Genomic DNA, 27862 nt, shown 5'->3' with positions numbered 1-27862 from the left:
ACTCAAAGGGGAATGGAAAATTGTGGTGCCCTTTCAAGGACAGTTTAGACCAAATTTATAAATAGCGTTTTTACTGTTTAAATGTGACACACTGGTTCACATCACACAGAGAGACTGTTCCCACACATCACAGGCAAACATGTCTCCTCTCTGCTTTTTACAACAAATTTGAAATGATTTAATAAAATCTAACATATATACAAGTAAATGATTTGATTGTCTGTCTTTGTTTATACAGAAAATAAACAGGATTTTATCAGTGACCCTTGAATCAGAAACCGTTGCAAACAAACTGGCCTGAACAAGCATTCCTGCTGCAGCTAGAACTTACTGGTAGGCTCTAACTCTTGTGTGGATGACAGCTGGTGAAAGAGAGAAGCTTGTGATGAGCCGTGCTCTCTATAGCCGTGGAAGTAAAAATGTTGCTTTGCCCAGCTAATCAGAAACAGAGGCCTGTTGGCAGGGAGGGGCCACAGCGTGGAACATCTGAACCGCTCGTTATGCAGGATGTTCCAGTGGAAAGGCTCACTTTTTAAACAGTGTGATGATGGAAACAACATTTGTCCAAGTGTATGTCGATGGAATCAAATGTAGAAACCCAGTGTTAATATGACATCAGATCCACAAAAAATCATATTCAGATGTGGGTTAATGGAGATAAAATGTTTTTGTCTTATTTCTTATGCGGTTTTTTTTCCTGTTCTTTTTAGGTAAGTGTGCTGACCACCCTGGAGCGGCGGTTCAACCTGCAGAGTGCTGACGTCGGAGTGATAGCCAGCAGCTTTGAGATAGGCAACCTGGCGCTGATCCTGTTTGTCAGCTATTTCGGGGCCAAAGCACATCGGCCCTGTCTGATCGGCTGTGGAGGCATCGTCATGGCCCTCGGCGCTCTTCTTTCTGCTTTGCCCGAGTTCCTAACAAGTCGGTATGAGATAGGGGAAATGCGGAGGACTGACATGGGTCGGGATGTTTGCTCCAACACCAGCAGCAGGGAGGCTCAGCTGGCTGAGGACACTGTGTGCGCCAACAAGGCCAACACTAACATGATGTACCTGCTGCTGATCGGAGCGCAGGTCCTGCTGGGGATTGGAGCCACACCTGTGCAGCCGCTGGGCGTGTCCTATATCGATGATCATGTGAAGAAGAAGGATTCCTCACTCTATATAGGTGAGCCATATTAATAAGTCTACATTGTAAGATAACATGCAGACTGTGTGTGCAGAAAACACATCCATTTACTATAGCACACTGATTTCCCAAGACAACAAAAATTGGTTCATTAGAAAGTGATACAGTGTTCGTTCATCTCCATCAGGTGTGATGTCAACACACTGTTATATGTGTGCTCTTCTACTGCACACATCACACATCCCTTTGTTCTGAGCACAGGCCTGTTCACGTGAGTGCCAGGTGAGCACATCTCAGAGCGTTTTTTAATCTCCATTATGGACGTTTAAGAGGCGAAGAGGCCAGCTATGGATGAAATGTGTCTGCTTAGCTCCATCCTCTCTCAAAGGTGAGATGCTGCTGACGTGGCTCCTCCTGGTTTCAAGGTGCAACCAAAGTGCTTTCTGTGCAAAAATCTGAATACACAATAGCTGTTTAGGGATAGGCATTTGCTGTGATATGTGTATCTTGCTATATTGAAGGCAGCTTCAGTATACTGCCTAGCTCGACAACAAAATCCACCTACTGGCACCTTTTAGGCTGTTTTGTTTTGTTTTTATTTCTTAGAACTAAAACTGAAGATAAGTTAAGCTGCATAATTACAGCAGCAAATACACTGGTGTTATTCTCTTCACTATTCTCTACTCAGTAAAAACGTAAATGATATAAATAAAATGTATGAAATGCATTTGAGGGGCTGATTTGACTGATCAGTGTATGCCATAAAAAGGGAGAAGATGAGTTCTACCCAGGTCTGTGATGCCAACTTCTTCAAATAAAAGGGATCCATATGCTTCTATGGACTAGGTGAAAGTTTAAATCCAAACTACAATCTTATTTCATCTTATTTCCCAAAGTCCCAAAGCCATGTTTCTACAAGGACCATCTTCCCTCTTTACCTGTGAGCCCCAGCCACAAATCCATATAATGGTATGTTTCCTTGTTGTGTCTGTGCCTGTAATTTGTGGTCCAGACTGCCTTATCAACCTTTGATGGAGTGGATGATATGTGTCCGCATAGGGCGTGATGTTTGTTATCAGTGTGGAGCAGAGACAATGAGAGCCTGAATGTAGGATGAGTTCAGGCTGGCACACACCCTTCCTGATGTGTTCACACAGCAGCATGCTGTGTGGCTGCCTTTTGTCACTCACATACAGATGTGACCTGGGAACAAAGGCAGCACTGTGTTCTGTAATCTCAAGCCTAAAGCTGATTTCCTTAATTGCCTTCTATTGTGTTTATTTGTCCTGAACATTAGCTGTTTTTTTCCTTTAAAAAAGGCACCTTCATGCATTGTTTGAGACAATAAACATCCTGACAAAGTACCACAAAAAAGGCAGTGACGTTTTCGCACTGTTGTGTAGCAGCTTGTTAGTGGTTTTACGGTGGGAGGCGAACTGTGAATGATTGAAGTTTGGCAGGCAAGAAAGGGGAAGAGATTTGGTTCTGTCGTCCTCTGATAAGCTGCAAGGAGAGTTGGAGGAAAAACAAGCGGTGAGCAGCGAGGAACAATGTGGTATTGAGTCGTGCTCAGCTGATCGTCCTAATCCTTCTGCTGCAGGCCTGTCATGTGCCCTCGGCTGCATGAATGATGCAGATTGTCTGAATTCTGAGAGATTTCCTTTCATATACTTTTAATGTATTTGGAATATTCTTGAGTTTTGGACAGCAGTAATATTCTTGAAACAAATATTTGTTATTTTCTGCAAGTGTGTCATTTTAACCCCCTGTAATCAAACATGTGAATATACCCCATAAGTTTGTTGTTTTCTGCAAAGCAAAAACTTCCTCTGCAGTCTCATTTTCACACCAGCATGTACATTCACGTGCTGTAAGGCACCACAGTCAGTGGAAAACAGGATTTAAAGCATGAGTATTATTCTTTGTAATTCACTCGAGTTATTCAGTATCACATAGCTGCAGGTTTGGGGTTAGGTTGAAAACCGCCACGATTAAACTTGACACATGACACTGAGTGTAACTGATGCAACAGTTGTCTGCCGCTGTAGTCAGTAAGCATTTTCACCCAGTGTTGAGTTATTGTTAAAATTAGAGTCTGAGCTAAATGACCAGGTGAAAAGTGGCCATGGTTTATGAAGGAGGCAGGACCTGCCCTGTAGCAACACAGAGCACAGCACAGAGGGCCTGGAGAGGAGCCATAATTACAGAGTGAGGCAGGAATGCCAACCAGCCAGCCATGAGGTGGGTCTGAGTGGGACGGGACGCACATGCATACCACACAGGCATGTGAAAAACAACTCCTCCGGAGGCTCCGGCTGCCTGCTTTTTACTGTGCAGCAGACATGTCTCACTGCTGTAAAACACACTCAGGGCAGGTCTGCTGTGACTCTTCAAGCTGTTTTTCTTTTGCCTCTTCCTGGCTAAGATAAGTTCACTGCCGCTGTTTAGATTATGTTTTTGCTGCCCGTATTGTTAGGAGGTTCTTCTTAAAAGGAAGTACTTGAGTGTTCTCAAGAAACCTCACATGCACTGCCGCACTTTAAAAGGAGAGCCTAACATCAACACACATTTTATGGGCTGGTGTTGTTTTGGTTTGTTTCCCTGAGTCTAGACGTAGGCACTCATCACTGGCCAAAGGAAATAAATATGATTGGACAGATTGTGACAACAGGATCTCCATTCCCACTGCTCTATGACCTTTCACTATCCACTGCTAATTCTGGCTCTTCCCACAGGACCCCCTGACTGCATAAATATACTGTACATGACACACATACAGGGGCAAACGCTGTGTATCATACAACACAAACTTCACCCAGGCTGCCTCAGAAGCCTTTTAACAGCCTGGGATAGACTGAAAGTATGACATTAATGAATTAATCAAAGTCTTCTTATGTAAAATCCCACAGATTTATACATGTGGATGTTTCTTGCATTATACATTTGGCCTGTACCTGCATGGATTAAAATGTATCAATGGAGAGGACACATTAAGTGCAATTTTCTAAAGCACTTCCTACTGCAATGAGGTATTGTACAAGCAGGTATAATTGCTTTTTAACTTCTGAAAAAGCACACATGACATATCTGTAAACAATGCACGCTACATAGCTCCATGTTCCCATTTGAAGAAAACAAACCCTGACGAGGCTAAATCCTACATCACCATGCTAACAAATTCAAGAACAAGAACAACCTTGTAAAATAGAAATATATATATTTTAGTGTAGATCGGCAGTTCTAAATAAATTAGACTTTTTGAATTGAAGGAAATCAAGCAGATAGTTGTTGAGGAAATTCAACAAGTATTCTACCATGGCTTGTTATTAGCTAAGCAAGCCAAACAACTTAAACTAATAGGAGATGATGTTTAGGGTTGTGTGCTTTTATTTGTTTTTAATTTCTAAGCTTTAGTTTTAAAAATGTTTGCTCAGCTGTCAATCAAACAGAGACATTTGTTCACCCACACAAAGGCTTTAAATAAAGCATCTTTTGGGATTTAATGCACATCAACAATACATATGACAAAACACTTCGCTGTTGCTATTGATTAACTAATTAGGAGTTAGGTTTGATGTTTGTTCCTCCGCTTTGAGGCTGACAGGTGCTCTCTTTATCTCTTCCTCTTTCTCCACATTGTGGTTGGAGGCAAACCTCTGCAGAGTAAAAGCATAAAACGGTCCTTCCTATTTCTGTGCTTTCCTGCTTGTCAGTGTTTAGTATTTCCTTTGCATGCCTTAGTGCTGCATTTTACCACAAGCACTGTGAACTTTTACAAACCAGCTATTATCTGATCATACATTTCACCACTTATTGTTAACAAAAAGTGGGCAAAATTATCTGCGGGGATAATTTTAGCTTCTGGTTTGGAAAACCAGCAGTGACAAAAGTCTCCGAAGGATCCTCGAGAGACTTATCAACATTCCTGCTAAAATGCTCTGACTCCAAACAGTTGCTGCAGCAGGGCGTTTATATAAGCTACTTAAACTCAGCGCATGTTAATGTCATCTTGAAGGATTAGATTCTAAATGGGTTTTTCCGTCCCTGCCATAAGCTGCATGCTGAGTTTGCCTAGCAACACCAGTTTGGTTTATCTCAAGATGATGAACGGCGTTGTAGTGAACATTCGACCAGCCGCTGCATCACAGTAATGAGCAATGTGAGTTTGTCTTTATGCCATGTGTCACAGGACGCAACAGTCTGCAGAGCTGTTGGCTGAATGACCCACAGGCATTTACAACTAGCCACAGGCCTGGATGCAGCAGCAGCCCCCTACATGGTTACTTTCAGTTTGGTCTGACGGAGTATAGGGCAGTGAATATGGGATTATCTTGTGGCCAACTAGTCAACAACATGCTGGAGCTAATCAGTAATTATCCCCAAACACTGAGTAGCACATTAGAAGGAAAAGTGGACAGTACACTTCACTGTTTCTGTTCTAGTAAATAGGAAATCATTGTGATTGATTAGCATCTTACCCTAAGTGAGAGTTCCAATAAATTTGGGCAGAAAACAGTATGCTGTTCTTCCTAAATGAGATCATCTCTCAGTCCTGTGCAACAGATTTATCCTCTTTTCAGGAATTGCTGTTTGCAGATGACAGGAGCTGATTAAGGAGTTTGTTTGTATGCAGATCTGATAGGAAGTGTATGTGTAAGTCGTCTAATAATGTGAAATTAACCTCAGTTTGGTGTGAACCAGATTTCTGCTGTGATTCAGGCCATGTAGTAGTCTCAGAAGGACTCGCCATCTGTAGTGAATCACCTCCCGCTGTCAATCTGCTGTTTTTATGGAATAATATAACAGTGATGGCGTAATTATGCCGGGGCATGTTTTGTTACTGTCTGTCCAGCCATGTCTGGGGCACGTCTGGCTGGTCAGTTTAGATGTAAATACATCCAAGGCCACTCAAATCCCCACTTTCTCTTGTTTTTTGTAACAAAACTTTATATAAGCAGCAAATTGTGTTATATCATTGCAAAGTAGATGGAGAAGCCAAAATGTTTGCTCATTCAAAGGCAGCTAAGTACCCAGTAACTTCTCATCTCTCATTTCCTCTCCCACCATATACCGTACCTTTAGAATACAGTTTTCCATGCAAGGCTGCTAATATATTTATTAAGCTCAAGTGGCCATGCAAGGAACTGACATTTTGGCATGTCCATATAGCTTCAGTGCTCAGCTGAATGTAGCCTCTTGACTCTTGTTGTATTGTATAATGCTGTGTGGTGTCAAAGAACGACCACTCATCCTAACCATCAAAAAGTTTATTATCATGGTCATTGAATCAACACACAAAGTGCAGATGAATAAAACTAAGTGGACAGAGATGAGACTGTAGAATATTCCTAGACTTCGGCTGGTATTTGAGTAGTTCTGTGGATTTGACCACTGCTATGTACAGTAGTGTGGAAGTGAATGAGTCTGCATGTTGTGGCTTTAACAATGACAGGGCATTTTAAATAGAAAAAGCAGAAACTGTAAAGACAACATGGTGGGAAACAGAGGCATGATTAAAAAATGGATTATGATATTTATTCTTTATGTTACTATTAAAAATAAAGGGAAAATGAAATCATTATCCATAGTCAGACAATCAAATTCCAACTGAATTCTGGACAAGCAAACAAAGATCTTCATCTTTTAGTCTGGGAAACTTTTGTCCATCCTTATTTTTTCATATCAATTATTGATCATTTTGGCTTTGGTACAAAACAATGTGGGACTTTACAAAAAACCTATGCACAATATTACACAGTCCTTCTCACCTGCAAAATGAGTCCTGTTTTTTACCTCAAATACTCTTTTACTCTTTTTTTATATGATTATTTGGTGGTAGCTGCTTTGGTTTGGTTTGGTGGTAGCTGCTTGATGCTCACAGGCTTCATGCGAGGGGAGTTTCATCCTTTCCGGATTGTTTTTAAAGTTCCACTGAAAATGGAGGCTACTTTCTCTGCCCTGATAAATGTTTGATCCCTCAGCTGGACCATCAGGAGACTGAAAAAGTGTGAGTTTGTCCTGTAAATAGGTCAGACCTCTGTATGATCTGGATCATCAGTGGGTGACAGATATCAAACCCGCAGGCCCCATCACCACAGCCGACTTAACCGTATGGTGAAGCTTCGAGCTTTTGCCAAGAGCATGTTTGATTTTCTGTTCTAGCAGATTGCCATCTGCAGCGGTGTCAAGGCTCAATAGCCAGAACGGTGCTCCTTGTAGCATCCTGTCTTAATCACTGCCAGTGTTTAGGCCTGAACACGCCTGTGACACCTTTTTCTTGTCATTATGAGTCCCTGTAGCCTCACCATGCCGCCAGGCAGTCTTCTTGAGGCAATCTGGGTCAGGCTCTGTCACTGCTGATTAAAAAGGGGATTTTTTTTGTCATCCATTGAGGGAGGAGTAGAGGGATAAGAGGTGGGAGGAGACAGATCGTAAACACAACAGCATCAGCAAGCTGTTTCCACAGTAACACAGTTATTACACTGTGTATTTTTTTTACTATGGAATTGAGATGCTCAGGCCTTACTTCCATGGAGGATATACAGGTATACACAGCATTTACAAGAGGAGACACTTCTGTTGGTCAGCCTCTGCCTTGGACTGACCAATCACTCAGCTGCTCATTTTAAAAAGTGTACAGCAACCATCCTGACCTTGGTCAGGGATTCAGAAAGTACAGATTCACACTGCTCCTGTGGTTTTACCACAAATCCCAAGCCTCATTGATTGAGTGGTGTGTAAGTGTTTGTGTGGGCTCCTAGGATTACTCAAAAGCATGGTCAGCACTTAATCCCCATATCAGTGATGGCAGAGAGTGAGGGATAACATTGCCTAATTAAATGGACTCTGATCAATAGGTCTGTAGTAATTATAATAACTCTTTGATTCGGTCAACTTTTATTGACTCAATAGATATGAGGCCGTTTGTCTACAGCATCACACAATATGCTGCATTTGAGTGTGGTATTTTACCCCTTCTTAGGTTGTGACATGAAGTCAGTAATTCCCATGGTCAAAACACACCTGGTAACTTTCTGTAGACGTTTGAGGATCAGATCCTAAATTTTAAAGTGCATTAGATCTCTGTAAATCTGAGTACACATCACACACACAAGTGTGATTGACTGCACCAGCTTTGGATTGATTCTTAGAAATACCAGATGAAGTTTCTATTCATGAACAAAGTATTTGTATTTATTTTCTGATTAATGAATCTTCACATATTTCCAGTCTCTTCTCCTCTTCCTCAGGATGTAGCACACAATTAGTGCTCCATTTTAATTTGTGGCAGACATGATTGTCGTGCAAGCATCCATATATTATGTGCCTGCTTCTCCCATGTTCCAGGAGAAAACGGAGAAAGAGTTGGCATCTCTATCTTGATAATTAGGCCAAACCACCTGCTGAAGAAGCTGTTAGCAGCTGCTGTCAAAGACTCCCAAACCTCTCTCTGCTCCTCGTTTTCAATAGAGCAGCTGCAGCTCTCCATCAGAGAGCATATCGGCGCTGGTCCTCTGCCCTTTGCCTTCATCCTACCAACCCACTGCCCAACAATGGAGACAGTGTGCAGCTCAGTCTGGGCTCCAACATGTGAAGCTGAAAACAAACAGATCACTGTATCACAGGGCTTTGCTCTGTTACATTAACTCCTACACGCACCGTCTCTGCGTCGTACTCTCGCTCTGTCTCTTTGTGTCTAGGCTGACCTGGTGTTCACAGACTTTGCATTCGGGCCGAGCCCTCTGAGCTTCCAGCATCACATCAGTACCCTGTTTGAAAACACGCCCAGCCTGTTTATGTAATCTTATGGTGCAGAAAGAACAGCATTATTACTGTAACAACAGTCAAAGCTTACATTATAGTAATATTTGAAAGGACCTGGCAGCAGCAACCCACAGTAGCAGTAAATGTAACATTATTGATCATTATAATGATGTGTGCGGTTTTCGTCTGGTTACTAATTAGGAGTGTGGATTTAAGTCCCTGGGGCATGAAACAAAAACAAATGACCCTCAGTCCAAGCCATACTGATGCCATTTAGGTTAATGAGAGCTTTTACTGCTTCCTGGAATAGTTTGATGACACAAGGTTAATTGGACTCAAAGATTAAGTTACTGCTTGTCAGGTTAAAGTAGCCTAATGCCATTGACCTATAGGGTGGAGGAGGGGCCTGATTGCAGGCCAACTTACACAACATTAATATACACATTAAGTGCTTGTTTGGGGAAGAAAAGTTTGTCAAGAACAAATGTGTAAATAACAGTGGATCTGCACACAAAAGCACTGATGATATGACCTAGTGAGGCTACCTGAGGGCTAGCTGGGGCTTCATCTGACCTGAGAATGCCTGCATGCTAACTGTGAATGTTTTCATCTGTCAATCTGTTTCCATTTGCAAAAAGTGCAGTAGGGATGTCCCTGCTCGTAAGCTCACATTATAATGTGTTTAAATATTTATTTGGTAAATATGATGATGGAGCGCTCTGTATGATGATATTATTTTCTAAGTGTATGCATAATTTAAACTGACTGAAAGAATTCAAAGCTTCAGTTTATCTCACTGTACATCCATCAAAACCACTGACAGGTGAATGATCACATTGATTGTCTTGTTGTCGTGGCCACTGACAGTGTGAGGCTAAAATTGGTAGAAAGTGAACGCTCTGTTCTTGTTCTTGTGGCGACTGAGTCAGAGCCCAGATGAGAAGCAAGAAGTAAAAAGCGGTCCATATGGTTCGGTCCCTTAGAAAAGCCACAAATTGCTGAAAAACATATTGCTGCATATATGATACAAAGACACAGCTAGAACATAGGGTGTAGCCACAGACCTGCATGCTCCTGCTGACCCCTGTCCACCACAGAGAGCATCTACCATTGAGGAATTGAAGAAGGCGTTTGGGTTTGTCGTTATCATGTGGATTTGTGTGTGTGGGTTATTTACCAGGAGAAAAGATGGCAGCAGGTCACTTTGGGAAGAAGGCAGGCCTAGTGTGATACCTCTTTGTTTCAGATCCTGAGTTATATGAGGACCCTACTTTGACAGTTACAACCTGAGCAGATACTGTTTTAATGTCTGTTATGCTTTTTGAATGAGTCTGTCTCTGTGGTAAACGTAAAGAAGTCCGGCTGAAGGAAACAAATGGGGAAGCCACTTTACTATTGTGAACCTGTTTCAGTTCCCCTTCAAAATGCTGATTTACGTTTAATGCAACAGAAAGCCATCATTCATATTTTGTCATTTCTCTCACATCCATTGTTGTCTTAACCTTTCCTAAGCATCCCTTATCAGGCTTCAGAATTTATGTGTAAGGAGACACACTCAGGATATGAACACACTCACAGTGTGTTCTTTCCCCAAATATGACGGCTTCACACTGACTTATATAATATATGAGGGCCAGATGTGGATTTTTTTAGATTAAAAAAGCATTTATTTGACCATGACAGGCCTTCACTGTCTGTTCCAGCTCTGTCTTGTATCTCACTCGATAAAACCTTTTTTCTTTTCCCATCCCACTGCAGAGTGTTTTACTTAAGTGATTTTTCCCTGTATTGTCATCGAAATGGATGTGGCAGCTCAGCTGTCGCAGCCTCTGAATTATAAAATAGGCCAGAGATCTGTCGGGTACAGATGATCTTTTTTTTAACCTCTTATACATAAAACAGTTGGTATAAATATAATGAAACAATATAAAGCAGATTTTAAAGTATGATTAAATGCCTGCTTTTGACAGAACAATGTTGGAGGTTATAAGCAGTAGAGATGCAGCTGTGTGGTTCTTTGTGTTATACCCCTGTACAGTAAGGTCAGTGAAAGTCAGCCATCAATGCAAAAATAGCCAGCTATCAGCAGGCCAGACTCATATCAGGAGTCTGGTACAGTTGTACTGCTGATAAGGGGCTGCGAAGCCTTCAGTGAGGCCCAGACGCTGACCTCCCATTTCAGGTCGCGACCCCTCTGGGCTTAGATTGAGCCAGAGTCCGGCTTAACATGGCAGGGTGTTGAGGGGAAAAGACCTGCTGAAAAGCTGGTGTTTGCGTGTGTGTGTGTGTGTGTGGGGGCCAGGCACAGGCCAGGCGGCCCTCTGCAGTAACCCCACTGCTCATCCTCAGGGTCAAAATGCTAATAGTATTAAACGTGTCTTGCAGTTTTTATATATAGCAACCATATGGCAACAGTGAAACCATTTAAACACACGTCTGCTCCAGTTCCAGAGAAACATTAGAAGGAGAAGCTGTTTTGATGTCAGATTGTTCCTGTACGTGCGCGGAGGGCCAGGTTTCATATTTTTTTAGATGATTTGACGTAAGCGGAAGTTAAAGCAGGATGATCCTGATGTAATGGCATTTGAATGTGAGTTGAGAGCCTACTTTAAGCTTTGGCTTGTTATTTAGGTCAGGGCTGTGTAGCATCCACAGGGTTACTATAGGCTACATATGACCAACAAACGTAAATTTACGATTCATGTCACAGTTCTGAAAAAATATTGTGATATATTACAATACAGTGAGCAGCCCAATATATTTGAACCCAGTTATAGATACATTAAAGTTAGATAATTTTTAATCTTAATTTAGGGAAACTAAACTTTTAGAACTGTCTGTAAAAGAATCAACATTTGATATTATGAGTAAAACAACAATAATACCATGATACTCAAGCATGTGAATATTTTCCTCTTGTTTTCACGGGAAAGTGGCTTCATGCTTTCCCTGACAAGTGATGTTGACGTTGATACTAAAAGCCACTCAGGTGGGCAGAGGCTTTGCTTCCTGGCAGAGGCTTTGCTGCAGTCTAATGCTGCTAGTGCTTACTTATGGATCACTGAAGATTTGGTGTCCATTAATCTGCTCTGTACCTCATCAAAATAGACTTCACCTTAGACTTTGTCATGACTTTTACACATTTGTAGTAATCCTGTCTGCATGAGAAGGAGCTGAGAGTTTACATAACAGCTATCTGATGTCTGACCTTTGACATCTGTAATAAGCTAATTGTTTACAGAATTTAATTCTTAATGGATCTCAGTTAAATGGATTTATTCTGTTTTTGTTTTCGTTCTGAGTTTTACACAATAGGTGACGACTGAATGTCACTGACTCGCCGAGCAGCAGACTGCAGGATAAGAGTATGGTGCCGTTCAAAGACAGAAGAGGAAGTGGTGCTTCAGATGTTCTTTGAGAAATGTACAATAAGAATTTTGTCAGTTCCCCAAAATGCCTGAAGAAAAATAACTCTGAGATTGTGATCAGATGTGACAGCAAAAAAGTAACCAGAAGACAAAACTTAACTGGACATGAAGATAAGATCCTGTGTGCTTTGCGAAGTCCCTGAGCATTTAGATTTTCATTTTCAACAGAAATTCAGTACCAGTAAATTTATCATGAAGCGTTATGGCAGATAACATCTTTCTGGCACCTTATGTCTGTGTTATTAGCAGTGAAAAGCGAACCTGACAGATTATGAAATGGAAGTGCTTTTAACTCAACAACAGTGTACTAACACAATATCTAAATGCACTAAATGCATTATAGGATTGCAGTATTGTATGACTGGTGGAAAATGTGGTGTGTGCTGACATATTTGTAATAGCTTGATTTTAACCAGGTACTGATAAAGCCACAGACCTTCAAGTTACAAGGTCTCATTCACATAGATATACACAGTTAGTGTTTTATCCGCCATGGCAATGGTCCCATGTTATGATGCATGTGAGCTGTTCTGCAGCAGTTCGTGCAGTCTCATCAGTGCTGAGTCTGTGTCTCCTCAATCATCACCAACGACCAATCATTCTGATTGCACGTGGAAAGCTGTAAATCCTGGACATAAAGTGGTGTGAGAGATTTTTACATAAAATAAAATAGCTTGGAAGACGAGATGTGAATGTTCCCTGCAAAATTGAACAGAATGAGGACATGACGCCAGCACGCTGTATGAAGAAGCAAGCTAGATATTGCACCAACTGCTAACTTTTTTGCATGCAGTCCTTCAGCATATCAGTCAACTACAGTCACTTAAATTAAAAAGGCTAGAAGGGATGAGTAGTAAGGGTGAATTTCCAGTTTCACACTGGTTTGTGCAGTGTATAGTGTTCTATATAGGAAATGGGATATACTGAGGCCTGCTTTGCTCCTAAGCTGCACCCAGCCCCTGGGTGATGACACTATGCTTATCCCAAATATTGATTAATTGAGCAATAATTACCTGTCATTTAGACATACCATGCACTTCTTTGTTTGTGTGTCACCATTTCTTTTTATTTTCATTTTAAACAATGCCAGACCTCGTCAGTGGACATGCAGGAAAGGGCCTGTGCTCATCCTGTGACCTCTGAGCCTCTTTAATCTTAAAAATGTCTTTACAGTCCAGTACAGCAGATTTCATGACCTGAGGTACAACAGGGAAGGAAGAGAGGGCTTTGTTTTGAAGGCTCTTTAAATCTTACAGTCTTTAAACTTTACAGTCAATTTAATGTGAAACCCTGAAACCTGTGTCTGCATTATGCTCTCCTCCTGTCCCCAGGGCTCTTTTATTTTCCTGCTCTCAATTGTTCTTCCGACGTAAACTCATGCTTTGGTACCAGAGGGGGGGCAAACGGAGAACACTGCTGTTATCTTCAGTGATCATTTAGCTCACTCTCAGTTGTGGTCTGGCCCACTTGTAAAAGTGGCTCAAGCTGTTGTTTGGCCTCCTACATTGCAGCGTCCCTCTGCTCTTCTTTAGCTCAGAGGGATTAGTGAGCCAACTTGAGCAGGATTAATGGAGAAGGAGAAGGAATTCCCTTCGTACAGTGAAAGCAGGAAATTAACTACAGGCCAGTTCGTGGTTTCTGCATCATTGTGCTCGGACTGATGTAAGCAGTGAATATGGACTCACACGTTAGCATACTATATTTTAGGGGATAGGTTTGGTTTCTGCGTAAGCGGATTATTGTGAAAGTCCCTGTGTCTACACTGAACACAAAGAAGACGTCCGGTGGGCGGCGGGCTTGTGACAGTATTACCAGTGTCTTAGCCAATGTTCGGCCAAATAGAATACCACATACTTGGTCACTATGCTTACTACTAGGGCTGTGTGATATTCTTTTAATAACTATAATTGTTAATATTTTTTAGTCAATCAAATGACATTTTTCTTCAGCTAAATGGTTCATTTTTTTACTGTGTTAAGTGAGATGTGACAATAACAGAAGGTTAATTTTGGTTTGTACAACCTAACTTGATGGGACTGTAACTCTGTGCTAGTCAGATAATTGGTTTAGCGCAGCGCTATTGTCATTATCATTGGCTTTTCATGTTGTCTGTCAAAACCATTGAAGATAAAAGCTTCTGTGACATCACCTTTTTGTTTCAGAGCGGTGTTGAGGCTCGGTGGGGTCCAAATATGGACAAAGAGAGCGAATTATAATACAAAAATTCACCCCTGTACAGTTGACACTAGAAGGGAACTTATCAATAGAATTTTTGACTGGATGTTTATTTCTGCTGTTCGGCTTCCAGTCTGAGACCTTGAGGTTGCCGTCTGGTTAAAACGTGGATAAAAAATCTCTCATTTTCTCACCTTTATTTAGCATGTTCAGTACTTGGTCAGTACTGCTCAGTCTGATAACAGGCCCTGCAACTATAAACGTATCTGTGAAGTCATAGTAAGTGCAGCATGAGTCACATTAGAGTTGATGATGGCCAGATTGTCATACTGTCACATATTTTGCCTACAAGTGGGAAAGACCCTCACACGTCAAATCTGTGTCACATTATGAACTGATGCAGCTGTAACACTTCTGACTTACTTATAATTTAACATCTTCGGTTTGGATGTTGTAAAGAAGCTTTATTATCTTTGTTGAAGTCCTTGTATCAGACAGCATTAACACCGGCATCTCTGTGGGTTTCACCTGGCACCACGTTAATCTCAGGAGTGATTTCATGAAGTGCACAGCTCAGGATGTCACAGTTATCATCTGGAATGTTAAGACTCAATCTTTTCATAGTGTTTTTGGCCACATCATTATGAAAGTCTATAAGATGGAAATTGTTATTATCTGGAAACTGTGCGTGGGGATAGCATGACGTCAAACAGTTGATTAAAATAACATGAAATTCTTCTTCAGAAGAAGCTTCTGTGTTCAATAAGGCTACACGTGGGTGTTTTTATATTCAACATCTGTGAGTTAATTAATATCTGGGAAAGGACAAGCCTCGTGAACATTGGCTCTCCTGGTCTGCTCTAAATAAATTAAGAGGAGACAAAAACACTAGGCCCGAGCTTTGTTATTGAATTACATCTGACATGCTCCCCCGAGAGTATAACTCACAGGGAACTAAAAGGCTTGAGTGAAGCACAACATGAACAAATTAGTTTGGTTAGTACTTATCTTGTAACGGGACCGCTGGAAGGGAAAAAGGATTTAGAGGCAATTTGGAAAAGTAGTGTGTTACAAAGATTACGCACGGATGTGGTCCTGTATTGTCCTTCATGGAGATTTAATGTGCTTAACTTTTTTTCCCTGTTTAATCCTGTCGTGAAAAACATGAAATATGTCTCTTTACAGCTTGTATGTGTCGTTTTATCTTTGACCGCAGGGCAAAGGTCAGCAGTCACAGTTGGGTATTTGAAGTATGATTAAGAGAAAGAATAACTGCAGGACAGAGGTCGATGGGGAGGACAAGTTTGAATAAAAAATGTCCATGTCAGGAAATACTTTTCATGCAAATCAAATCAGCTGCAGGTTGAGAGAAGGTCCTATCACACTGTTAGATTCTGAGTTCACAGATGAAAGTCAATGATCATCAGTTCAATAGTGTAACACAGGATTTGTAGCCATGGTAACCAAACACGATTAAATACATTTAGTTTTTTACACCACTTTACTCTCTACAAAACTAAAGCATTTGTAGAATATTGGATTATTAACAGAGATGTGTTTTGATAGTCCTGATCTTTGAATAATCATAGTAAATAAAATGTTTCCCAAATTGTTTTTTTTATTGTGTGACTAGGCAGGTTCTAGTTAGAAGGTGCAATAAAAGGAAACTGAATAATTCTGCAAGATCTAGTTGAGGTTCATACTTGCATAATCCCACTGTGAGAAACTCCACTCAATACGTGCTTTCCCTCTGCTGATACTGACCTAAGGACAAAATTAGTAAAATTATCTCTTTTTTTTTCAATTAATCTTTCATGTGAATATTATCACCAACTTTAAAATTGCATCCCCGTTGCTTCGTGTTCAGAAGCAGCTGATTGATAAGGAGGCGTGCTCCCTCGCAGATTACTGATCTCCTCCACATGCAAGGCTCATGCTGCGGCACAGCGTTATCATCAAGGAGACAGCATTTCTCAAAGCAACCAGGGGCAGGAACGTATCGCAGTGGAAACATTTGTCCTCTCTGTGGTTGCGGACTTGTAGGCTGCAGCTGAGCCATCATCTCCTGGAAGGTGATTTCACTAACTGAATTTCCTCTTTGAGGTTTCCTGTCTTGTTGCTACGACTAAAACAACACCCAGTTTCTAAGGAAACACCAGAAACAGGGTGCACAGGCTTCATTTGTGCACCACAGGCAAATTTGGTCGTCACATAGAGAGTGCTGTTAAACTCCACACTTTCTTTGGTATCTGATAAACACTCCCTGATACGCCACACACCTGTTTAGTGTGGGCATGTGTATATGTTTGAGGAGGTTAAGAAAAGATGTTTTTTTTTTTACTTTGATATCATTTTTGGCATTTTGTGTTTACACTTTGCAGCAGAGGAAATTAGACAAGGCCTGCTCATGGCTTTGTTAATATACTGCGAAACCGCAGAAGCAAGCTGATGGATGACGTGCCGACCTGTCATGCTCTAGCACCTCATCTTTATCTGTTCATTTCCGCGCTGGTTGTACTGTCAACCGCAAGATGTTTCAGTTGTATGCTTGTGAAAAAAAAAAAACGTTCACATCCTAACCAGCAAGGCCATTTTCTCTTTCGTTTCTTTTGTCATGTAGCTGAGCCCCACCTCACAAATCTGTGAGCCATTTCCTTTGTGTAGAGAATAAAGTATAATGCAAATAAGGCTACATCGATGTTAATGTGTTGACTCCCTTCCTATGTGGGTGGTCAAGGCAGGAAGCAGACCGGGCACTCACTCAGCACTAGCACACACGTACTGTACAAAGCTTAGTCACAGTTTCCATGCCTGTTTGTTAAGTGGCTGCTCCTGGCATTCGCACAACATCTTACTGGAGATGCCACGCTGATAGCAGCAATGTTGGGGCCAGCCTGCAGCCAGTAAAAAGAGAGCGTTACTAATGCTATAGGAGCAAAGCGAACATTAGAGGCCTTCATATCATTTTGATTGTAAAGTAGCGTTGCTTTGTGCTCAAACTTGGGATCTGTGTGCCAGATACAGTCCAACCCTCCATGCTCAGTCTAATAATAAGACTGATCACAAGACACACAGTCAGGGAGAAATTTGTCTCCCAAATTGAGCTTTGAGTCTTCATTATCTGCCTGTAGTCTGAATCACAGTGCCAGACTCTCGCCCCGCTGACAGTGCTCTAATGAGGATTTTTGGATCGAGCTGCACATTTTATCTCCAGCTGCCCACTAGTGCAGAATGGGACAGAACAACAACTGGTTTCTGTTGTGAGGTGTCTTCCTTACAGTGTATGTGTGTGTATCTATTTGTTCAGCGTCTTACTCTGTGAGCATAGACGCCGTCGCCGGGTTTTAACACGCAGATTTAATCTTTCCAGACAGCCAAAATGCTTTCCTGTTTGCTGTCAACATTCACACTGTATCTCCTTGTGAAAAGGCCACTTTAAAGAGCCGAAATGAGAGGAAATGTATTATCTGGGTGTGAAGTGTGAGGAATTATTGTAAAATGACAATTTGAATATTGTTGGTATTTTGGGTTGTGTGTCAGCAAAGCACGATGCTTGGAAATATCACTTTGTGTTCTAGGAACTTGTAATGTGATTAGTAAGGTAAATAAGAGATTAAAATGTAGTTTTTACCGGGGCCCTGTTCTACCTGCCATTATCGTTTCATAAAATGGGTATCACTCACTTGCTATCATTCCATTCAGTGGGTGTAACTGCTTCTTCACATATAATGGCCCACCAGAAGAGTGCTGCCGCCAGTAGATTTAATTTTATTTTTAGTAGGTGTTTGTTTGGGTTTGGAAAAAGATCATAGTTTCATTTATAAAACATCAAGATCACCTCCATTTTCTGAGTTACCAAGGTGACTACACAGTAAGCCTGCCAGCATACACTCAGATCAGCAACATCCATGTCACAATACATGATAATGAGCTATGAGTAGGTAAAGGAGGTCACCACTAGACCATATGTATGGGAGTGCAACACTAATGTCTGAACAGCATGACAACAAGACTGGGTTTTGAGCCATTACTGGTAAAGTGGAATGAGGGAAGATGGTGGAGACTGATATTTTTTTTTTTTTTTAAGATACTGTATTAATCCCAGAGGGAAATTCTTTACAGCTGCTGCCAAGCAGTGTCATACAATGACTAGCAAGGCGCACCACAGGCTAGGGTGAAGTGTCTTGCCCAAGAACACACAACAGTGACTAGGGAGGAGTTGGGATCGAACCACCAACCTTCTGGTTACTGGACAACCATGCTATACCACTGCGCCACTGTTGTCCCCCTGACTGGTGCAGACTGGTCAGGATTTGATGCAGTGACCCGGGGCATGTGTACACATATGATATGCATGCTGTCACACTCACTGTGTTTCTCAATAACGTAAAGGATTTCTTTTAGGGATTGTTTTGTCTCAGATGAATAAAAAGCAAATGAAACTTTGTTTCCCTGCAGGAATCCTCTTCTCTACTCTTGTGTTCGGGCCTGCCTGTGGCTTCATCCTCGGCTCCTTATGCACTAAATTCTACGTGGACGCTATCTTCATCGACACTAGTGAGTTATTGTTATTATTTCTGTGTGTTCCTTATGTGTCTCTCTCTCTCTGATGTGTGTACATGGTTTAATGCGCTGCATTTATGCAGGTGAGTTGGGCATCACTCCAGACAACCCGCAGTGGATCGGGGCCTGGTGGGCAGGCTTCCTGCTGTGCGGTGCCTTACTCTTTTGCTCAGCCATCCTGATGTTTGGCTTCCCTCAGTCGCTACCGACGAAGGAGAGAGAGGAGGGAGCAGACAGCGAGCAGGTTATGCTTCCTCCCTCTCTGAGCTCAGAGAGTGACACTCCAAAGCCCAGCAATGGTGTTGTGCAGAACCACGAGCCTGCCAACAGCCCCACCTGCTGTCAGCAACTCAGGGGTGAGCATACACTCAGCATAGAGCCATGCTGTTTTTAAGCATTCACTTCACATCATATACTAATTTAATCGCATTTGTGAAATGGGAATGACTGATTTACTATCATGTAAAATTATAGAAGCTTGTGCCTTATTTGTTTACATGTTTATTCTTTAGAAAGACATTTTTTGTATCCTTCCAGTTGTAAAATATCCCTTTGATGACTCTAAGTACTAGTTTTCTGTCTTTGAAATTTATTCACACAGTCACTACTAAAATTTTTTGGACATCACTAGCTTATAATTGACATTTTTGTTGGCTAAACACATATATTTGAGTGAGAATCCTGTTTAACCACCATGCTAACACAGTAACACTCATCCTCCCTCATTTTTTCATGTCCAGTTATCCCCAAGGTGACCAAGCACCTTCTGTCCAATCCCGTGTTCACCTGCATCATCCTGGCGGCCTGCATGGAGATCGCAGTGGTGGCTGGTTTTGCAGCCTTTCTAGGGAAATACCTGGAGCAGCAGTTTAACCTCACCACCACCTCAGCAAACCAGCTGCTAGGTCAGTATTTAAGGGCAGACACACATATGTGTTACGTTCACACCAGTGTTATAAACAGGTGAACTTTGTGTTTTAAGGTATGACGGCTATTCCGTGTGCGTGTCTGGGTATTTTCATGGGAGGTCTGCTGGTGAAGAAGCTGAACCTCTCAGCACTGGGAGCCATCCGCATGGCCATGTTGGTCAACCTGATCTCCACGGCCTGCTACGTCTCCTTCCTGTTCCTGGGATGTGACACGGGTCCCGTCGCAGGAGTGACAGTCAAATATACCAACGAGTAAGAAAAAAGCTCAACATATGATATTTGTATTGAACAAAGGGTTAGGGGTAAATTTGAGGGGTAGTGAGATGTGAAGGTTTGTCCTACTGAATGTGTAACGCTGTTGTTGGAGGGCAGAATACTGTAGCTGTCTCATCTTACAAAGTTTAGCTTCCTGGACGTATGACAAACTCTGTTCATGCAAGATTTCCCAGTTCGTCAAAGAGTCTATTTTTATGACCAGCCTCCAATAACATGCACATCAATATGCATGTGAATAATATAATAATAATATAATGAATAATTCTATTCTGTTTTAATCACGGAGTCTTGACGCAGTTTTTTGTGAATGAAATGCCCTTTTGTGTCATCTTATAAACGCCTGGTTATTCTAATGAATAAATGTGAGCAGTTAACAGAATTATAGTAGTAAAAGGTAACTGTGCTGCCAGGCTTTCTGTACTGTAGGTGAACTGCACAAAATTTGCACATTTTAACTGCCTTAAAATGTGCAAATTTTAAATTCTCATTGCGGCCGGTCATTGGTGCAGAGTGGGTTTGCTTTCTATTCAGATAACTTTGGGTCACCTCATTGAGTCTATAAAAAGATTTTGTATTCTAAAAGCGGCCTTGTGTTACTAGGGGCTGCAGACTGAATGTGAATGCAACAGACTACAATGAGACAGACAACAATCCTATAGGATCTCAAGATAAGGTCTAAAGCTAAATGATTAAGCAATAAAACACATTTCACTTTTAAGAAAACATTCTGTAGGTAGAAATGCATTCAAATGATACAAATAAACAACCTTCTTCTGAAAGATACTGTTATTATGTTAAAACCCAGGGTTGGAAGTACGGTACATAACTATTTTGTCATAAAAAGATACTGTACAAATAGAAAGAATTGTTGGGGTTTTACCTTTATGATGGATTGAACCAGTATGTATGTTTCTGAACAAATATAAGCCTACTTTAAAAATTCAATGGTTTGCAGTAACATCCATCCATCTTCTGAACCTGCTGTGTCCTGTAGTCATGTAGTACAGGCTCACACTAAAGCTATTGTGATTTTGTTTAAAAAAAAAACAACAACAAAAAAACAAGTAATTCTCCAGTCGTCAGACTAACAGAGGAGCCATATGGTTTTGAAAAATCAATATCAAAACAACTCATTTTCATTTCTTCTTTTTTATGATTTCTTGCTGTTCACCTGTGTTATAAAACAGATTTAAGTTGTCTCTACATCCAGCCACAATGTGTGCTGTTTCTGTAGAGGAGCAGAGCTTTATGTTCCAAAGTGACTTGTGCTCTGATGTTCGGAGTTTTGGCATTGCCCAGATAACTTTGTGTTCATGGGAGGGATTGATCTGCAGTGTCTGTAGTTTTTACTTTATATCTTTTGTTACAAGCTTTAGATCCGATGCCAAGGTTTCTTCTATTATATGGCAGCTTCGGTTAAAAAAAAACTTTCCTTTTCTTTCTTGTTACTTGTGTGAAGGTTGTATTTTTGTCTGTACAATAGTTTTGTAGAAGTACTGGCTTTAGGCCATTTCTTTTCAATTTGGGTCCTTGAACCCAACCTGTTCTAGAGCTAACCTAGCTGTGCCGTACAGTTTCCATGGAGATGTTAAAAATGAAAGACATCCATAGTATCACTGATGAAGGGCTGAGATGTGCTTCTCGGGTTTTGGTTGTGCCTCATACAGACAGTTACAAAAGGAGAGGATGATGAGCTTTTCTGACTGTGCTTCTGTTCAGGACGCTGCGTGTGGGTGAGAAACCAGAAGCTCAGTGCTTCAGTCAATGCAACTGCTTCACCTCCTCCATCAGCCCTGTGTGCGGCTCCAACGGCATCACCTACCTGTCTTCATGCTTCGCTGGCTGCACCCACAAAGGAGTCCCACAGTCCATATCAAACATGTCCCAGGTCTTGAAAAAGGCATAGTTCATTTATTATAATCATCATTCTCATCATCATTACTTTCGACTTTCGACCTGGACTTTATGTTTAACATGTGTTTACTGACTGTTTACAGAACCTGACGGGATGCTCGTGTATATCTTCTGAAAGTGAGCTCGCCACAGCGGTTCCGGGGAAATGTCCAATGCCGGGCTGCCAGGAGTCTTTCCTGATCTTCCTGTGTGTCATCTGTGTCTGCAGCCTGGTAGGAGCCATGGCCCAGACTCCCTCCGTCATCATCCTCATCAGGTATTGTTGTGGGTCTTTATGTGAGGACTGCACATGTTTCTTTTCATGTAAATAAGTTTGATCATTCAAACAATTTCTCTCCTAAAGGACTGTGAGCCCTGAACTGAAGTCGTACGCGCTCGGAGTGTTGTTTCTTCTGCTACGTCTCCTCGGTAAGAGAGCGGATGTCACAGTGATTTTTGGTCTGTCTCATTACTGCAGATATTTTCCAGAGTTTTTGTTGAGATTTGGCAGAGCTCACAGTGATGCTTATTTAATGAGGCCTCCCATCACAAATACATGGCTCCATTGACCACAGATGCGCTACGCATCATTACCATTTTTCAGGAGAAGGGAAAATGAATGATTTATAGAATTGTTTATCAACTTTTCTGGAAGCTTGCAGACTCCCCGTACATAACAGCAAAGTGAGCAACACACATTATGCAGGGTTTATATCACACTCCTGTTTAGCTACTTGTCAGTTTTGTTTAGCATGAAGCTGTGAAGCTGCACAGAGCTGTGTTTCAGTTTCCTCAGAACACTTCCAGTAATATGTAACATACTTACCAGCAACTGTCTGCGTGTTACAGGGTTCATCCCCCCTCCTCTGATCTTTGGTGCTGGGATCGACTCAACTTGCCTTTTCTGGAGTTCAGACTGCGGCGATAGGGGCGCCTGCCTGCTTTACGACAACGTGGCATACAGGCATCTCTACGTGAGCCTCGCTATCATTCTCAAGGGTGTCGCCTTCCTCCTCTACAGCACCACGTGGTACTGCTTACGCAGGAACTACAAGAAGTACATCAAAAGTCATGAGGGCCACATGACACCAACTGAGTTTTACCCGTCTCTCACTGACGGCCCCAAACTGGTCGACAGGACAAAGTTTATATATAACCTAGAGGACCACGAGTTTTGTGAAAATATCGAGTCCGTTTTATAGTTTGCGGACACACAGGAACATTTTTCTTTTGTTGGAAGGATAAAAAGATTTTTGATAAAGGCGATCTATTTACCGGCCCGTTCACGTCAAAGGAGAGGTCGCTGTCTACACATCCTTGATAAACTTTTGCAAAGGGTCCATTTGTAGTTGTTTACGTTCCGGCAAGGTGTTGTCAAGTGTTGCCAGTGAATTCCTGTGGTAGAAGACAACTGTCAGTCCTAGTTGTTCATTAGTGAGTGGACACGATGCTACTACGACTATAGTTGCCATATTGTTTTAGGTCTGTCATGACTCCAGTGATCTGTGTGAACAATGACAGTTTCCTCTCAGTCAGCACTGTGTGTTCCGTCTGTCACTCTCAAAAATGAGAGTTTTAATAGTTAATTAAAAAAAAACAACAACCTTGAGTTCTTCAGTTATTTAAAAGTTGCCAAGTGTTTACAAACTAATAGCTCATCCGTCAATGCATTTTATTTCAATGCAGGAAGGAGAACAGGAACTGGGTATTCATAGTGGCCTCTTAGACGTTTCAACTGTTCCGTTTCTTGTTCTCTTGCTGGATCGTAGACACTGTTTTTGATACTGCTTAGACTAGACTGTGGAGTCTCGTCTCATAGGTGCAATTCTGAAATGTCCAAGGTTATTACATAGTCTTGTGTCTGACTGCAGGTTTGTTTTTTCAGCAGCGTAGCAGTTTGTTTTTACACCTGCAGAGTTTATTCAGCCTAAGATGTCTTAATAAGGGATTATTTAAGTAAGAATGTTTAATTTTCTTTCGTCTTTTGCACCTAGTGGAAGAGCAAATAAGAAAAATCAAAAGGTAATATTTTTATGTGGAGGTTAGGAGTAATATATTTGTTTCATTAGGCCCAGAATGTTTTAATAGATTGTGTTTGAGAGGACAGTACAAAATTGAATATATGTAATCTAATTGTCTGGGATATGTGTATGTGTCACAAAAGATTTGGGACAATTCATGGTGATGAAAGCAGTTTGTTGCATTACTGTAGGCACAAAAAGACACACTGTATCTTCAGAGTAGGCCCGTCATATTATAAAGGTTACAGAAATGCTACAGGGGTCTGTGCATGCGCGGTGAACGGCACTGAAACTATGCTCGGCCCATATGACCTGTTACTCTACTGATCTCTCTCTGCAGTTACAGTTTTGACTTGGTCCCTTTTCTTACACTTTTTGTATGGCAACATATCATTTATTTTACTCTGGAAATAAATTATTTTTCAGAAAAAGCATTCAGAGTTTTTGTTTGGTTTGATTCAGTGAGCTGCTGTCAGATTAACACTGGAGTCCCTCCCACTGTGCCTCTGATACAGTACAGCTGTACATAAAAGTGATTATATGGACATTGACCTTCAGTGTAAAAGCCTGGTTTGTGTTTTGAATAACAAGCATTTTAATCACCTCAACACAATTGTCAGAGAAGCAGCAAAATCATTGGACTGGAGCGAGATTCACTAACCCGACTCTCCAGCTAAAAAGACTACAAACAGCCTCACATTTCACACACAAACAATACAGCCGCGTACCTTCAGGGTGCACTCACATTCAGCACCAAGTGGGCCATGTCAAGCTTTGTGCCAACATCCATCAGGCTCATTAATGCCTGAGCTAGCTGAGGGCACAAGTGGTACTCAGCTTGCTTTGCACAGGGGCCGCTTCTGCCAAATGACAGAGGGAGGCCAGAGACCAGTTCATAAACAAATACTAATATTTATTAACCTAGCTATTACAGTCAGGTGACAGAGTCATTTGTTTTTATTTTTTTTTTTTATTTTATTTTTTATTTTTATTTTATTTTAGATACTGTATTAATCCCCAGAGGGAAATTAGTTACGGCTGCTGCACAATACAGTACAGTGTCCTACAATGACTAGCAAGACTAGCACCTTAAATTGACAGAAAGAAACAGAAAGAACTTTTAAGCCTCGATTTGAAAAATTTTTTAACTTGACAGAAAGGCAGCCAGTCTGAGAGGAGTGAAAGGTTTGTAAATGTCGCATCGGGGTAGTCCAGCAGTGGAATTTTAAGTCAGTTCAATAACATTCAGGATGCCACTGTAAGATAGAAATGAACTGATGCAGTCCTCCTTCCCCTTCAGGGACTCCGGCTGCAGAACGTGTGAATCAATTGTAGATGCACACAATTTGTCTTTTTATTCCTGGTGATTATGTGAGATGTATCCTTGAGCATCAAACAAATAATTTATAATTCACATAATTACCACACTGTGAGGAAACATCACATGAGGGATGAGGCTCTGTGAGCAAAAACAAAAGACAGAGGAGCATGTTGATGAAGATTCTCAGTCATCCAGGTCATTTTCATTCAGAAGGTCTAAGCGAGGCATCTGGACTTGTAGACTTTTCTTGGTTCTATGGTTTATTTGTGGTGGAGGATGTTAGTGGGTGGGTCTGGGTGAAACTATAGCTCTAAATATCTCCATACTTACTTGTGTTGGTCTGGCTGTCTGTGTCAGGTGTGTCTAATGACTGGCTCACAACTATTCAGTGGGGGCCGTGGTGGTGGGACAGGTGGACAGTCCATTGTTCTTGATGGATACATGTGAGTTGGAGTGAAACTTCCTGGGAATGGATGGAAGAACTAACGTTCTTAGAACAGTGTTTTTTTTTATATTAGGGTTATTTTGTTTAATTACTGCTATTCTTAGTTGTCTCTAGTGTACACACAATGATTTGAAAGCAGAGAATTGACATAATTAATTAAGGACAATCAGCTTTGATTGTGTTGAGAGTAAACACAGTGGAAACACATACCAGGAGGCCTTCCAAATGATTTCATGACTGCTGAGACCTTGAGGCTGTAAAATCGAAACAGAAACCTGTTTTATCCAAATTCTGAAGAACCTGTGAAATGTTACTATGCTTTGAAAAATGACAAGACTATTGTATCTGTTTGTGTCTGTGTTGTCAGGTTGTAAAGTCTAACAATAGCTCAATGACACACTTCAACGAGACAAAAAAGCTTGTGCATGACAACAGCTACGCTATCAGCTGCAACAGATAAAAATACTCCCTGATACACACCTCACTCCTTGATCCCAACATAAAACAACAAGAGTCCTTATGAAAGTCAATATATCCACCAACTCAAAGAGAAGATGAGGCTGCTGCAGGCAAGCCTTTTCTCTTTTAATCAAGAAGTGTCAATTAGCCTAATGGGCGCTTTAGTGAGACGAACTGTTACACAACAAGTCGAGCAGAGAAAATAAGGCAGCAAATCCACACTGGGGAGCTTTGACTTATGTTGATATACTGTGTGTGTTTAATTGCTGGTGCGACCAAGCAGCCGACATTTACATTCTCAGGCTCAAACTACAGACAATGGATGCAAACGCAAGATACATGTGAGCTTCAAAAGAATAAGTGTCAGCACACATGCAAGTTATAATAAAAACACAGAGGGTGGGAGATGAATGAATGCTGAATAGAATTAGATATTACTACCTGGGTAAATATCATTATGAGTCTTGTCATTGTGCACACTCTGAAGGCTCCAGCTGCACTTTTCAGTTTATGTAAATCAGACCTTTATCCACGTCTATGAGATACTTCTCAGTGGATAATGTATGCATTAAATCTGAAAAACACACAGTGCTATCACTTCAGATTTGCTATGACTACAGAATCATTAATTGGGTTTTATTAAACACCTTTTTTTTTTTTTTTATTAAACACGCCAGTCAGCTTGCAAGACTGTTTTACTTACAGCATAGCTAGTGCTAGTCAGAGTACAGTATAAAGATACATGAGTCAGATTCAGTTCTTTTTTAAGATCAGCTCTCCTTTCATTTTCTACTGAAAATCACTGAGCAAAGCAAAAGAAGCCATGCACAGTTAGAAATGATGATACTATCCAACATTTATCACTGTGTGGAAATACTGTGCATCAACCTCAAAAAAAGAAAATTACTTTCAGCTCCACTTCCACCCTGAAGATAAGGGGGTTCACAGAATTTAAGTCACCGTATGACTCGTCTCATCACTGACACTCGTGCCTTATTAGGAGCTGGTTTAGGTCCCCATGCTCAGGTTCAGATCTGCCCTACCATAAAGGTCACAGTGTGAATCTACTGACTGAGTTTAACACAATCTTTGCTTCTTTGTGACATCATTATATCATTTTTGGACCCATTCAACTGAACTACAGAGTCAAACAATGTGATCCACATTCCTGGATGGAAGCCATCGACTCTGTGGCTCGGCGGCCTGGAGCATTGTCCTGGTGTAAGAGTGCTCCTTTTGTCAGCTTCCCAAGTTGTGTCTTATTGATTTTCTAATGTTGTTGTCTCAAGAGATCTGTGTAGTAGATCTCTGTGAAAACTGAAGTCTGTGGACCTCACAGGGGTGGCTTTTTCATGAGCTGCAGAGTGGATGTTATGGATGATTGATTTAATTATTATCCATGGTTACAAAGTGCTGTAGAGATATCTTGAGAATCCACCTCTTGTGAAGTCAAAGGAGTT

The 27862-nt window shown here is 41.3% G+C and overlaps 1 protein-coding gene across 2 annotated transcripts in view; it reads left to right on the top strand.

Annotated features, from left to right (window-relative positions):
- The window catches only part of slco3a1a (solute carrier organic anion transporter family member 3A1a), a 29464-nt gene extending 4853 nt beyond the window's left edge, over positions 1-24611 (top strand). The window contains exons 2-10 of one of the 2 annotated variants that reach the window (XM_028431879.1): positions 711-1167; positions 18954-19052; positions 19142-19414; positions 19799-19963; positions 20041-20239; positions 21983-22151; positions 22261-22433; positions 22521-22585; positions 23006-24611. In XM_028431879.1, coding sequence (XP_028287680.1) covers positions 711-1167; positions 18954-19052; positions 19142-19414; positions 19799-19963; positions 20041-20239; positions 21983-22151; positions 22261-22433; positions 22521-22585; positions 23006-23358 — 1953 coding nt within the window. In that variant the 3' untranslated portion in view covers positions 23359-24611. Of the gene's footprint in view, positions 1-710; positions 1168-18953; positions 19053-19141; positions 19415-19798; positions 19964-20040; positions 20240-21982; positions 22164-22260; positions 22434-22520; positions 22586-23005 lie in introns of both variants that reach the window. The other variant, XM_028431878.1, reaches the window with a different exon arrangement.
- The last annotated feature ends 3251 nt before the right edge of the window (positions 24612-27862 follow it).

The sequence above is a fragment of the Parambassis ranga genome, chromosome 19 (genome assembly GCF_900634625.1).
Source record: "Parambassis ranga chromosome 19, fParRan2.1, whole genome shotgun sequence".
In the NCBI taxonomy this organism is placed as follows: domain Eukaryota; kingdom Metazoa; phylum Chordata; class Actinopteri; family Ambassidae; genus Parambassis; species Parambassis ranga.
The sequence above is the reverse complement of the archived record's forward strand: the minus strand, read 5'-3'. Positions and strand labels throughout refer to the sequence as shown.